A 13499-nucleotide genomic window follows, 5' to 3' on the forward strand; every position below is an offset into this window, starting at 1 on the left:
CAGAACAGAGAACGGAGAACTGAGAACAGAACAGAGAACTGAGAACAGAGAACAGAACAGAGAACTGAGAACAGAGAACTGAGAACAGAACAGAGAACTGAGAACAGAACAGAGAACTGAGAACAGAGAACAGAACAGAGAACTGAGAACAGAACTGAGAACTGAGAACAGAGGACAGAGAACTGAGAACAGAACAGAGAACTGAGAACAGAACTGAGAACAGAGAACTGAGAACAGAACAGAGAACTGAGAACAGAACTGAGAACTGAGAACAGAGGACAGAGAACTGAGAACAGAGAACAGAACAGAGAACAGCTCCTGGTGTGTTTGATTGAAACCGTTGTTAATGGGGGACGAGGTGAGAAGAGGAGACGAAGAGGAGCGCGGGCCAGGTGCAGCTCACCAGGTGTTTGTGAAGATGGAGGCTCTGATGGAGAAGTTAAAGGTGTTAAACTACGAGGACGAAGTTCTGACCAAACACAACATGAAGAACCTGTCCAGGTGAGTCCAGGTGTGTCCAGGTGAGTCCAGGTGTGTCCAGGTGTGTCCAGGTGTGTCTAGGTGAGTCCAGGTGTGTCCAGGTGAGTCCAGGTGAGTCCAGGTGAGTCCAGGTGAGTCCAGGTGTGTCCAGGTGTGTCCAGGTGAGTCCAGGTGAGTCCAGGTGTGTCCAGGTGAGTCCAGGTGTGTCCAGGTGAGTCCAGGTGTGTCCAGGTGTAATGCTGACAGGCCCAGTGTAGAGTCCAGCAGTTATTCTCAAACCCTAACCCTAAACCAGTGTTCCTGTTAGACCATTAGTCATAATGTTCATTACCAGCGGCGCCGCCAGGAACTCCGGGCCCCGTGAAAAGATGTCACATTGGGCCCCTACAACGGCCCCAAACTAACCCGGAAAGTTTCTATGACCATCAAACAAATGACCCGTAAAAACAATTATTCTTTGTTTTACACCCTGAAAATAGAAGATAAATAATCACTGTAATATTTCCTCACAGCTTAAAAATAATGTAAACTTATTAATATTTGCACCTTTCAGACAGTTGAAACATTTCCAGCAGCATTATTTTACTCTTTAACTTGTTATAGTTAATGTTCTAAAGGCTTTTATTGTCTAAAGTGATCTTATTGGTTAGCTTGTTAAATAAAAAAGTCTACTGGCATTAATGATAAACTGTAAACAAACAATAAATGTGAATTAGATTCTACCATGATTTTAAAATGAGGCTGTAATAGTTCTTCTCAGTTCTGACTTCACTTTAATTCTTCTTCACTGCGTTATCATTTGTCTCACCTGACGTTCAAAATGTTGTTTTTTGGGCTGAAGTAGCGGACTCAGTTTACAAAGAATCTGTTGATATCAAACATGTTACTGTAGCTGGGAAAAACGCTCCAAAGTGGACTTTTTTTTTTACCGCCATGTAATATTTTTACGAAATAGGGTCGTATGAAGTCGTATCTATGAAGGATTCATGTGATGAATTTATGCATAAAACACAAATTGAACAAAACGATATTCTTGGCTTAATCTGGTTTAATCTGCCGCCTGCTACATCTCTCACTCTTGACTCGACTGACTGCCGACAGATCAATCCAGTCGAGAGGGTCGAGAGGTGCAGGCGGACTAAACCATTCTACGCATTCAGAAGGGGGGAGGGGGGCCTTTGAGACAGACTCCACATTTTTTCCAGAAATGAATTCTGAATGTTTGTTCATTTATTCAGACAATTTTAGTTACTTAATAGTTAATAGATTGTTATTTCAGGTCCATGAAGGGCCCCCCTCCCTACTGGGGCCCTGGGTAGTCAGTCCCACTTCGACGCCCCTGTTCATTACCTTCAGCTCTGCCCTACTCATTATGACCCTCCTCTGTTTCTCTCCGTCAGACATTACTTTGTCTCCAGTCCGTATCTGGGGTTGAACCCGGGCGAGCAGTTCTACATGTTCACCATCATCTCAGCGTGGCTCATCAACGCAGCGGGGAGGCCGTTCACCGAGCCGCAGGAGTACGACGAACCCAACGCCACCGTGTCCAACATCCTGGCAGAGCTCCGGGCGTTCGTGAGTCACGTGAAACCCTCAAATCTGTTGTCTCAATATCTGCTTATGATTTTATGACCTGCCTGTTTATTTTGATGTGTTTTTACGGCTCTTTGTCAGATTTTATTATGATGTTTATTACAATTATTTACTGTAACATAATAAATAATAATAGTGTGCTACATTTGTGCTTTGAATGAAAGTGTCTGCAGCTGATTTTTAACATTTTGAACAGATTTGAGCATGTCTGCATCTGCTTTTATATAGAATAGAATAGAATAGAATAGAATAGAATAGAATAGAATAGAATAGAATTACTTTATTGATCCCAAACTGGGAAATTGTGGCGTTACAGCAGCAGGTTGTCCAAACACACAATATGAGCAAAAAACACAATGTTAGCAAATTTAAACCTAATATAATATTAAATACAAAGTAAATGAGCACTAAAAATATCAAAACTAAGAATGTGAATATATACAACCAGGATTTAACTTAGCATTACTAGTTTTAAATATGAAAGATTAAATGTAAATGTGTAAAAACAGAGTCGTAAATGGAAGTTAAAGTGCATGAGTGCAGACATGTTATCAGCAGAAACTATTCAATACAACGGTGAGTAGACAGATGAAGTGAACATGAGTGCAGGGATCATTAGTAAATGTAACATGTGCAGAACAGATGACAGTATGGAGAGACAGATATGATGACCTGTTGATGACAGTTCTCTGCTCACACGAGGTGAGCTGTTGTACAGAGTCATGGCCTTCGGTAGGAACGATTTCCAGTGACAGTGGAGTCACAAGGACAACATGTTTAGCTAAACAACATGTGTGGCAATATCAACCACATCATGAGCTGCAACACGTTTGTTCCTTTCAGACGTGGGCGCTGACGTTGTTCTGCTGCAGAGTTCTTGTTGAGTTTGCACCGATTGCTTTGTTTGTGTCTGATTGGACTCGTCACTGTGTGTGTGTTCAGGGCGTTAAGGTGGACTTCCCGCCCTCCAAACTGAAGTCGGGATCGGGAGAATACGTCTGCTTCGTTTTGGACCAGCTGGCTGACAAAGCTCTGAGCAGGAGAGGGTTCTCCTTCAGAAGGTACCGGAACACTTCTCCTCCTGTCTCTTTTCTCTGTGCGTCTAACAAAAGGTGCTCGTTGTTACGCTGTCGGGTTTCCTCGCTCTCCTTACCCACGTCTCTGAACGTCTCCCATCCATACATTTATTTTAAAGCTTTATTTCTTGGGGCTTTTCATGCCTTTAATTTAGAGATAGGATAGTAGAGAGAGAGAGGGGGAACAACACTTAACCACAAGCTGAATGTGTCCGGTTTTTGTCTTTGCTCCAGGCCAAACTACCCGACAGAAACCACAGAAGAAGAGTCAGTAATGGAGGACGACGCGGAGCTCACACTCAGCAGAGTGGAGGAGGAGATGATCGTGAGTCCAGTAGTCCTGCTCCTCCATATCTTACTGTCACTGCTGACCTTTAACCTCTTAGATGAATGTAAAACCTGTTTATCTTTCTCCATTTTATCGATTTAACTGAATAATTTCAATAATTTGGTGTGTGTGTGTGTGTGTGTGTGTGTGTGTGGTGTGTGTGTGTGTGTGTGTGTGTGTGTGTGTGTGTGTGTGTGTGTGTGTGTGTGTGTGTGTGTGTGTGTGTGTGTGTGTGTGTGTGTGTGTGTGTGTGTGTGTGTGTGTGTGTGTGTGTGTGTGTGTGTGTGTGTGTGTGATCTCATCTCAGGAGGAGCCTGATGAGGACGAGGAGAACGTGATGGACCTGGAGGCTCTGAAGTTAAGAACCACTCACACTGTGAGTTCTCCTAAAAACACGAAGAGCTTCAAATGATTCAAAACGTGGCCGGTCAGCGTTAACTAGTTCATCACGTTTAATAAAGGGCAGAAATAGACGCTTACATTTTCTTTAATCCTGATTAATCTCCTGTTTGTCCCTTCAGGCTCTCCGTAGATAGTCGTCCTCAGTGTCTCCCTGTAGTCTCAGTGATGGAAAAGAAGGACACTGCTGCATCTTTGAATGTCTCATTTCACTTTAACAAACTCTCAGACAGTAATATCCACCTGATGACATCACACATTGACCTGATGACATCACACAGTGACCTTTGTTACCGTTCCTTTGAGCTGTTTGACCTCACTTTGGGATCTCTAACCACTTCCTGTTTCTGTGCTTAACTTCATGTCCTAACCTTCCATCTACAGGAAGGTCCTTACTTTATTTCAAAATAAAAGCACACAGCAAGTAAAGTACTCTCAGCTCAAAGATCCAAAACAATTTTTATCTGTAAATGGAATTTCAAACATGTGATTAATCGCGATTTAAAAATGTGAATTGTTTGACAGCTTGACATTTTGAGCACGAGAGATGATTTTGGAATACTTAAATAGTCATTTATTATTTATTTAACTAAATGTTCATGCAGCTAATCTCTCATCTTAGAAATGTTCCCTTGAACACAGAAGAAGTGTCACTGGTTCATAATCGTACATCTGTGACACTTTATCGGGACAAACGTTATGTTGTTCGTTCTCAAACAGGAAGCCGACGCGTCCTCCAAACCGGACGAGATTCTGGAGTCGACGGTGGATGCAGCAGAGTGGAGCCTGGAGGTGGAGAGAGTCCTGCCGCAACTCAAAGTCACCGTCAGGACCGACAACAAGGTTGACAAATGAGTATTATTAAACAATCAGCGACTCTATGACTCCCCTCCATCATCAATCAATCTTTATCGGTGTTATCTTGAGACGCTTTGCTTTGTGTGTCGACCTGCAGGACTGGAGGATCCACGTGGACCAGATGCATCAACACAGAGACGGGATCAAGTCCTCGCTCAAGGACACCAAGGTGCGTTCACTGACCTTATATTCAACCACAAAAGCAGTGACGAGATGTTTAACTGACGTCCCTGGTGTGTCGTCCTCCGTCTCTGCAGAGCTACCTGGACAAACTGCAGGAGGACATCGGTAAGACTCTAGAGAAGGTGGGCAGCAGAGAGAAATACATCAACAACCAGCTGGAGCATCTGATCCAGGAGTACCGCAGCGCTCAGGCCAAACTCAGCGAGGTAAACACAAAAGCAACAGCTTCAACTCCTCCAATGTGGGGACTGTAACGGATACATGACACCTACTGGAGGTTTGAGGAATGTTAGAAAAGATGGGAAAAGTGTGAATAAATAATCTGTCCTGAGGTACGTTTAGATTTCAAACTGCTGCTGCCACCTCTCTCACGTGTGGTTACAAAGCTGTGCTCTTCACCAGGCTAAGGAGCGCTACCAGCAGGCCAGCGGAGGAGTGACTGAGAGGACCAGAGTCCTGGCAGAGGTCAGTTTTTTTTATTCAACCTTTAATCATCCAGATTACTCCCATTGAGATCAAACAGCTGCTTACATAAAGATTTAAAAGCTTTCAGATAAACTTAAGTTTTGCAGTTTAAAGGTCCCATATTCTTCTTTTTCTGGTTTTATCTGCTCTTGAGTGTGTTTTCCAAGTGTCCTGTGCATGTTTAGGCACATCTATGTGCAGAAATTCGAAGTCCGCGGAAACGTGGCTTCTCCTACGTCCTCCTGTTAGCTGTAGCATTAGCTGCATGTAACGCTCGGTTCTAGCCCCCCTCCATAAAAATTTGTCAGTCCGACGTCATTGTCAGTGTGAGATCACTGATCTAAGCCCATTGGCTCGTTGTGGCCCAGCAGCTCATGTTGCAATTTCCGAGACACGTGCTGAGCAACTGACCAATAACGACAGAGCGGATCTGCAGACCAATCAGAGCAGACTTGGCCCACGTGGGGTCTAACAGTGTGGGCTCAACAGAGTGCAGCTGACGGACTCAGAGCGTAGAGGGAGCAAGGAGGAGCAGTTCATGAAAACAGACACTTTTTTAGAACTTTATCTATTGTGAACGTACAAAAGTAGGAACATAGATTAAATATGAGAACCCTTAACGGGCAGAATATGGACTCTTTAAAAGCAATCACGCGTCAAGCTGGATAGAATAGAACGACCCATACCGAAAGTGAGACAAGGAAACGCACAGAGCGTTTGGTCAATTTCAAAATAAAACACATATACGGACTCACAATCATATATTTTTTTTTATCACTTTATCAACATGATGTCAAAACAGGCACAGAGTGAACAACAAATCATCCTCAGAAAGACAAAGCAACATGTTGTTTGCACGTTTTTTTCTCTTTATTCCCGCGTGATCTTGTAGTTCTCCCGTGATGTGTGAACAGCTGCTCATGGCTGCGCTCGGACCCAGTGGTGCAGAGCGCTCCCCGTCTGAGAGATTCAGAGGTTTCCACAGCAGCTATGCCCGCGAGTCCCTCTGACAGCTGGGACAGAGGGATTAGAGGAAATTGGCAGTAAGGCTGATGGCAGTCTGTTTGTTGTGCACACCTGTAAGGTTTACCTGCAGCCAGAGAGGAGCAACAGGAACTCCTAAACATCCGCAGGTTCAGTTCATCCAGGATTTACTGAGATTTACTGAGTCTTTCAGAGTTCTGAACTCAAAGTAGCACCTTTGGTTTTACTGCACTTAGGCTGTTGCTGAAAAAACGAGCCAACAGCGGAGCAAGGTGGCAACCGTCAAAACCGCACGTGTAATCACCTCACATCCTGTTCAGACGGACAGAAAGGCGACTGCACTGTTACCTGAATCGAATGCAACTTCTCCTCTTTGGGAACATTTCAGCTTTCAGTCAAATGAAAAATGAGAACCAGCTGATTTAGACGATGCAGTTTGTAAAATCTGCAGCAAAACAATCCGTGTGAAACGAGGAAAAGGATTATCGTAACTGTGACTTATACTTATTTATTATTTTGTTAACAACAACACCGCGACAATCAGAGACAGAAACAAACGTTCACGCTACAGAGCAGTGTGAGAGCAGCGCAGCAGACAGGAGACTGCGCCTGGTCAAGCAACGTCACAGCAGCAACAGTTATCACCTCCTCTTAAGACTTTTTCCTACAAAAAAAAAAATGCACAAAACTTTTTGTTTTAAAAAAAAACCTGCACAGAACGATTTGGCTACAGAATACATAACGTGAGGACAGAGAGACCAAAGCAGGAGAGCGGCTTATCAGGCTCAGCAGGTACTGATGCAGTGAGCTCTGTGCTCTTCTCATTTTAATCTGTGTGTGTTTCAGATCAGCGACGAGCTGGAGAAGGTGAAGCAGGAGATGGAGGAGAAAGGCAGCAGCATGTCGGACGGAGGTAAAAATGGCGACTGATTCTCTGCGTGACTGTAGTGGGCTGTGTGTATTTTCTCCTGACTGCTGCTTGTGTGTGTGTGTGTGTGTCGGTCCTTCAGCTCCGGTGGTGAAGATCAAGCAGAGTCTGACCAAGCTGAAGCAGGAGATCGTTCAGATGGACGTGCGGATCGGCGTCGTCGAGCACACGCTGCTGCAGGCCAAACTCAGAGAGAAGTCCAACATGACGCGCGACATGCACGCCACCAACATCCCCGAGCCCGCCACAGGGGCCTTCTCATAGGTATGCCTGCACACAGGGGACCTTCTCTTATGGAATACCTGAACACAGGGGCCCTTCTCTTATGGAATACCTGCACACAGGGGCCCTTCTCGCTGGTATACCTGCACACAGGGGCCCTTCTCGCTGGTATACCTGCACACACGGGCCCTTCTCTTATGGAATACCTGCACACAGGGGCCCTTCTCTTATGGAATACCTGCACACACGGGCCCTTCTCTTATGGAATACCTGAACACAGGGGCCCTTCTCTTATGGAATACCTGCACACACGGGCCCTTCTCTTATGGAATACCTGAACACAGGGGCCCTTCTCTTATGGAATACCTGCACACAGGGGCCCTTCTCTTATGGAATACCTGCACACAGGGGCCCTTCTCGCTGGTATACCTGCACACAGGGGCCCTTCTCGCTGGTATACATGCACACAGGGGCCCTTCTCGCTGGTATACCTGCACACAGGGGCCCTTCTCTTATGGAATACCTGAACACAGGGGCCCTTCTCCCTCCACCTGTCTCCTTCCTCTCTCACCTGAACTTTGAAGTGTTGAACATCTTAACTTTGGAACCTTTTAACAAGCGAGAATCAAATTTAAAAACGGAACCCCGCCTCGTCACACGGTTTCAAACCTGTGCTACATTTAACAAACATTCTTTGCACGCTGTCCTGTCCATGAACATGAACTTGTAAAGATGTTAACATTTGAACATTTCATGGATTTGACTCGTCCTGAATGTTTCTTATTTATTCCTTGCCTTCAATTCTTAGTAAATTATTTTTTCTCTGTATTTTTGTCGTTATGAAGGTCGAATAAATGTTGTTGCAAAGAATAGTTTCTGTCCTCTGTCGACATTTTAAATATTTTCTTCTTTGAGCACATTGGCTCAGCTAGGTGAGGTCTCATGTCGTTATAAAATGTTTCGAATTCCATTATTTCACATTTGAAAATAAATAGAATTTCATTCAGGACCACTTTGTCAAGAACTGATACTTTATTTGTAGTTCTTTATATTTGGTGGCGTGGCTCTGTTCTGGGATCTCCCCTCTCTTCCACGGGCTTCCATGAAAAGCATAACCAGGAACAGCACACATTCCTGTCCTTCCCATGCACACAAGGAAAGCCTAAGGCGGGGAGAGAAGCAGCAAAAACCCAAACAGAGCAGGCGTCAATGACAACAGTATGACGAGGATTAAGTCAGAACAGCATCAAAGGAGGAGCTTGGGTGGAGGAGGGATGCAGAGGGAGCAGCAAAGAGTAGGCAGCTAGAACAGTTTAAATAAGGCGGCTTAAGAACTATTAGGCAATAGGATGCTTTGAAGCAAATCAGCTGGCCATCAGCTGATGAGGCATTATAATAGATCGTGATGTCTGAACTAACACTACTCTCAATTTTTGTACTGTCTTGCGTTGAGAATACTTTGGTTGCTGTGTGCTTTTATTTTGAAATAAAGTAAGGAGCTTCTCAAAGGAACGGTAACAAAGGTCAATGTGTGATGTCATAAGGTCAATGTGTGATGTCATAAGGTGGATATTACTTTGGACTCATCAGCTGAGCTGTCTGAGAGTTTGTTGAAGTGAAATGAGACATTCAAAGATGCAGCAGTGTCCTTCTTTTACATCAGTGAGACTACAGGGAGACACTGAGGACCACTATCTACGGAGAGCCTGAAGGGACAAAATAGTATGAGAATAATCGCGATTCAAAATTAGCAATGTATTAATTTTAGACCTTAATTAATCAGGATTTACCACTGACTGCTGACAGCCCTAAGTTAAACGTGTCAAATGTGATGATATGAAATGTTGTAAACGGGAAGCACCCAACAGAGACACCAGGAAACTAAATGTGACACTACTGCAGAGACAGCGAGCAACACGCTGAGTGACAGCTTTTACAACCAGTGTAAGATTTCAAATCGGATTCTTTACATTTAGTATTTCTTGTTGTTCACTCAGAATTCAACAATTCACACACATTTGAACCTACAGCCTCGAATCTCACCTTCACTCAGACTTTTTACAACCTTAGAGCTCATGGGAAGAATATTTGTAAAGTTGATGCTCTCATGTCTGATTTTTCTCCATGTGACTTGAATGCAGCATCAGTGTATCAGGCTGTGACTCCTGGGATCAAACTGAAACAGTGTGATAGAACAAATATTCAAATCTGTTTTTACTGATGTCGTGTGAAGCTGACAAAAGGCTCAGGGAAGTTTCCTGCCGTGAACGTCGCAGTAGCAGCTTCTCAACACAAGAGGGCGCCCTCCTCCTGATAACTGCAACTTAGTTTGTGAAGAAGTGAATCATGGTTAATGAAGTCAAACCACTGGAAGTTATAATGTAGTTAATAGTCATTATTTTAAAATAAAAGAGTGTAAGTGCTGCTTCAAGCCACAGCAGTAATCTTCTTTTGGTTCTGACACATTTTGCCAAGTCCTGATTTTTCTGTTTTCTTTTTAAATCGTAGATTAACACTGAAGACATCAAAACTAAAATAATCTTGGGTTGAAATAAGTAGTCAGCTTGAACCGTATGTTTATGCACAGCCAACATGTTTCATAGTTTAGTTTTTTATTTAGTTTGATGGCTGGTATACTCACTTTGGCGGCCTCACAGCGAGCTCCTGTAGGGATTGAATTAGGGACCGACCAATATGGGATTTTTTGAGGCTTACACTGATATCAGGGAGAAGAAAAATCTTGTATCGGCATATATATTTCTTAGCTCTATGTTCGATCTGTAGAGATACAGTATTTCACATTTATTGTGTTGAACCCTCAAATTCAGTTATCAAACACGATATATAATAAATACAAGATGGTCACAAAATTCAGAGACCACTTCAACCAGAGCCATCAGGAAGCTTTCTTGGCTGCTTCCAGGATGTTCCTGATGGCTCTCCTACTTCACAGCCAACAAATCCCAAGAGGCCTTTGAATCAACAACAACCCACTTCCACAGGCTCACATTAGGCCTTCCATCCCTGCCTCCGACAATCGGTCTTCCCATGGGCTGGTATGCTTGATCAAGACCACTTGCGTAGACTCCCCCGATGTCAGGGCCATGTCAGGTCTGAGGATGGTTACATCTATGATGTCCGGGATCCTCAGCTGTCTCCAGGGTAACCACAAGCCACCGGTCCCTTGTTGATGCATTGTTTTGTAATCCAGGATAAGATGTTAAACTTTTATTATTAGTCAATATTTAAGTTTGCTCTGAGTTGGTAAAAATGCCGCTCTGCTGTCAGAAGCCCTGTCAAAGTCTGTGATTGGTCAAATGCTTTAAACTCTGCCCACTTATGTGAGGGCTGTCATGGAAACCCTCTGTTTATGTATTTCTCTGTTTTCCTTTTTTATAATGTTTTTATAATCATCATTTGTCTTGATAAATGAATCAAACAGCAAACAGTGTGCTCGCTCAAGTCCAACTATTATTACTCTTTGTTGTTTATGAGACACACCCTGTCTCTTGTACAAAGCTGCTCTTTGAGGAACGCAGTCAAACCTGAACTACACCTGGGGAAAACATTCCTCTCTTCCCTCCCCGTCATAAGACTTCAAGTATGAGGATGGGCATGAACTATATACTGTGAATAACTGGAGCTGGAAAACCTCATTCACTGCATGTTGTTGTCTATCAGAGCTCTGACTGTGTTTCTATCCAGTGAAAAAGGAACTGTTTGACCGTCACCATCACTGAGAGGAGAAATGGCTCAGCGAGGAAACCAACTGGACCGAGAGACAATCTGCTGTACCATCTGTCTGGATCTACTGAAGGATCCTGTGACTGCTTCCTGTGGACACAGCTACTGCATGAAGTGTATTAAAAGCCACTGGGATACAGAGGATGAGAAGAGAGTCTACAGCTGCCCTCAGTGCAGACAGGACTTCATACCGAGGCCTGTCCTGAGGAAAAACACCATGTTAGCAGATTTAGTGGAGGAGCTGAAGAAGACTGGACTCCAAGCTGCTCCTGCTGATCACTGCTATGCTGGATCTGAAGATGTGGCCTGTGATGTCTGCACCGGGAGGAAACTGAAAGCCTGTAAGTCCTGTCTGCAGTGTCTGGCCTCTTACTGTGAGAAACACCTCCAGCCTCATTTTGAAGCAGATCCATTAAAGAAACATAAGCTGGTGGAGCCCTCCAAGAAGCTTCAGGAGAACGTCTGCTCTCATCATGATGAGGTGATGAAGATATTCTGCCGTACTGATCAGCAGTCTATCTGTTATCTCTGTTTAATGAACAAACATAAAGGTCACGACACAGTCTCAGCTGCAGCAGAAAGGAGCGAGAGGCAGAGAGAGCTGGAGGTGAGTCGACAAAACATCCAGCAGAGAATCCAGGACAGAGAGAAAGATGTGAAGCTGCTTCAACAGAAGGTGGATGCTATCAATGGCTCTGCTGATAAAACAGTGGGGAACAGTGAGAAGATCTTCACTGAGCTGATCCGTCTCATGGAGAAAAGACGCTCTGATGTGAAGCAGCAGGTCAGATCCCAGCAGCAAACTGAAGTGAGTCGAGTCAGAGAGCTTCAGGAGAAGCTGGAGCAGGAGATCACTGAGCTGAAGAGGAAAGACGCTGAGATGAAGAAGCTCTCACACACAGAAGATCACAACCAGTTTCTACACAACTACCCCTTACTGTCGCCACTCAGTAAATCTATACACTCATCCAGCATCAAGATCCGTCCTCTGAGGTACTTTGAGGATGTGACAACAGCTGTGTCAGCAGTCAGAGATAAACTACAGGACGTCCTAAGAGAGAATTGGACAAACATCTCACAGACAGTGACTGAAGTGGATGTTTTACTGTCAGAACCAGAACAAATGACCAGAGCTGAGCTCTTCAAATATTCACGTGACATCACACTGGATCCAAACACAGCAAACACATATCTGGTATTATCTGATTGGAACAGAAGACTAACATTAATGAGTGAACAACAGTCTTATTCTAGTCACCCAGACAGATTTTCTGGATGTTTTCAGGTCCTGAGTAAAGAGAGTCTGACTAGACGTTGTTACTGGGAGGTGGAGTGGAGAGGAGGAAGAGTTTTTGTAGCAGTCGCATACAAAAATATCAGCAGAGCAGGGAGCTCAGATAAATGTTTGTTTGGATTCAATGACAAATCTTGGATGTTATTTTGTGACAACACCAGTTACAACTTTTGGCACAACAAAGTCAGGACTCCTGTCTCAGGTCCTCAGTCCTCCAGAGTAGGAGTGTACCTGGATCACAGAGCAGGTATTCTGTCCTTCTACAGCATCTCTAAAACCAGGACTCTCCTCTACAGAGTCCAGACCACATTCACTCAGCCTCTACATGCAGGACTTGGGTTTTATTCCTCTGGATCCACAGCTGAGTTGTGTAAACTGAAATAGACAGAAGTCATTTCAGGGACAGAGGCTTCAAGTCTGTGTTTAATCTCTTAAACGTATTTAGTCTTCATGTTTGTAGCTGAGAGCGCATCGTTGTCCCTCACTGCACACAGATCACCTGTCAATCAAACATTAGGGGCGGTACTTTGACGTTGAAATCTCTCATCATGCTTTGAGTTGTTTTTTTCAAGGTGGTGCTCTTTCCTGTGTCTGTTTAGCCATGGAGGCTATCTCTGCTCATGATGACATGTGTTTACCTGAACACTGTTTTTATTTTTTTGATGGATCCCTTGTTGTCATTTCGTTGTAGTTGGAATTAAACTTGTATTTCAGGGTAAAATAGTTAAAACAATCCAAACTACTTCTTTTCTTTATGAGATATATGTTGTTGCTAAACTTTGTGTAATGAAACCTCTGATCAGATTGACTGTGATTAGTTAGTCAGACCGAATGTTGTCAATATAATGAGGTACAGAGAGGTATTTGAACACTGTGATGATCTTAATATTGAGGACATGATGGATTATTTTCTGAGATATAAAGAGGTTGTGCTGAAACAAACTG

The 13499-nt window shown here is 43.8% G+C and overlaps 2 protein-coding genes across 2 annotated transcripts in view; both read left to right on the plus strand.

The window, feature by feature from the left end:
* The window catches only part of LOC110002779 (tripartite motif-containing protein 16-like), a 35347-nt gene extending 22050 nt beyond the window's left edge, over positions 1 to 13297 (plus strand). Inside the window, exon 2 of the mRNA XM_065953522.1 lies at positions 9061 to 13297. Within this exon, the coding sequence (XP_065809594.1) occupies positions 11265 to 12938 (1674 nt within the window). The 5' untranslated portion in view covers positions 9061 to 11264 and the 3' untranslated portion in view covers positions 12939 to 13297. The remainder of the gene's footprint in view (positions 1 to 9060) is intronic.
* ift57 (intraflagellar transport 57 homolog (Chlamydomonas)) lies at positions 121 to 8525 on the plus strand. Its single transcript, XM_020625962.3, has 11 exons — positions 121 to 501; positions 1881 to 2055; positions 3016 to 3134; positions 3384 to 3474; positions 3785 to 3853; positions 4597 to 4719; positions 4832 to 4903; positions 4992 to 5123; positions 5320 to 5382; positions 7213 to 7279; positions 7377 to 8525. Exons 1-11 carry the CDS (start codon positions 347 to 349, stop codon positions 7556 to 7558), a joined length of 1248 nt encoding a protein of 415 aa, XP_020481618.2. The 5' UTR covers positions 121 to 346; the 3' UTR covers positions 7559 to 8525.
* Positions 13298 to 13499: the final 202 nt, after the last annotated feature.

The sequence above is a fragment of the Labrus bergylta genome, chromosome 4, assembly GCF_963930695.1.
Source record: "Labrus bergylta chromosome 4, fLabBer1.1, whole genome shotgun sequence".
Classification (NCBI taxonomy): Eukaryota; Metazoa; Chordata; class Actinopteri; order Labriformes; family Labridae; genus Labrus; species Labrus bergylta.

What these genes read in the sequence shown, in the direction of transcription:
- ift57 (XM_020625962.3), top strand. Translation starts at nt 347, where the DNA reads ATGGGGGACGAGGTGAGAAGAGGAGACGAAGAGGAGCGCGGGCCAGGT. An exon ending in AGAGGGTTCTCCTTCAGAAG is followed by an intron (nt 3,135 to 3,383) that starts GTACCGGAACAC and finishes TCTTTGCTCCAG; the next exon opens with GCCAAACTACCCGACAGAAA. An exon ending in CAGCAGCATGTCGGACGGAG is followed by an intron (nt 7,280 to 7,376) that starts GTAAAAATGGCG and finishes TCGGTCCTTCAG; the next exon opens with CTCCGGTGGTGAAGATCAAG.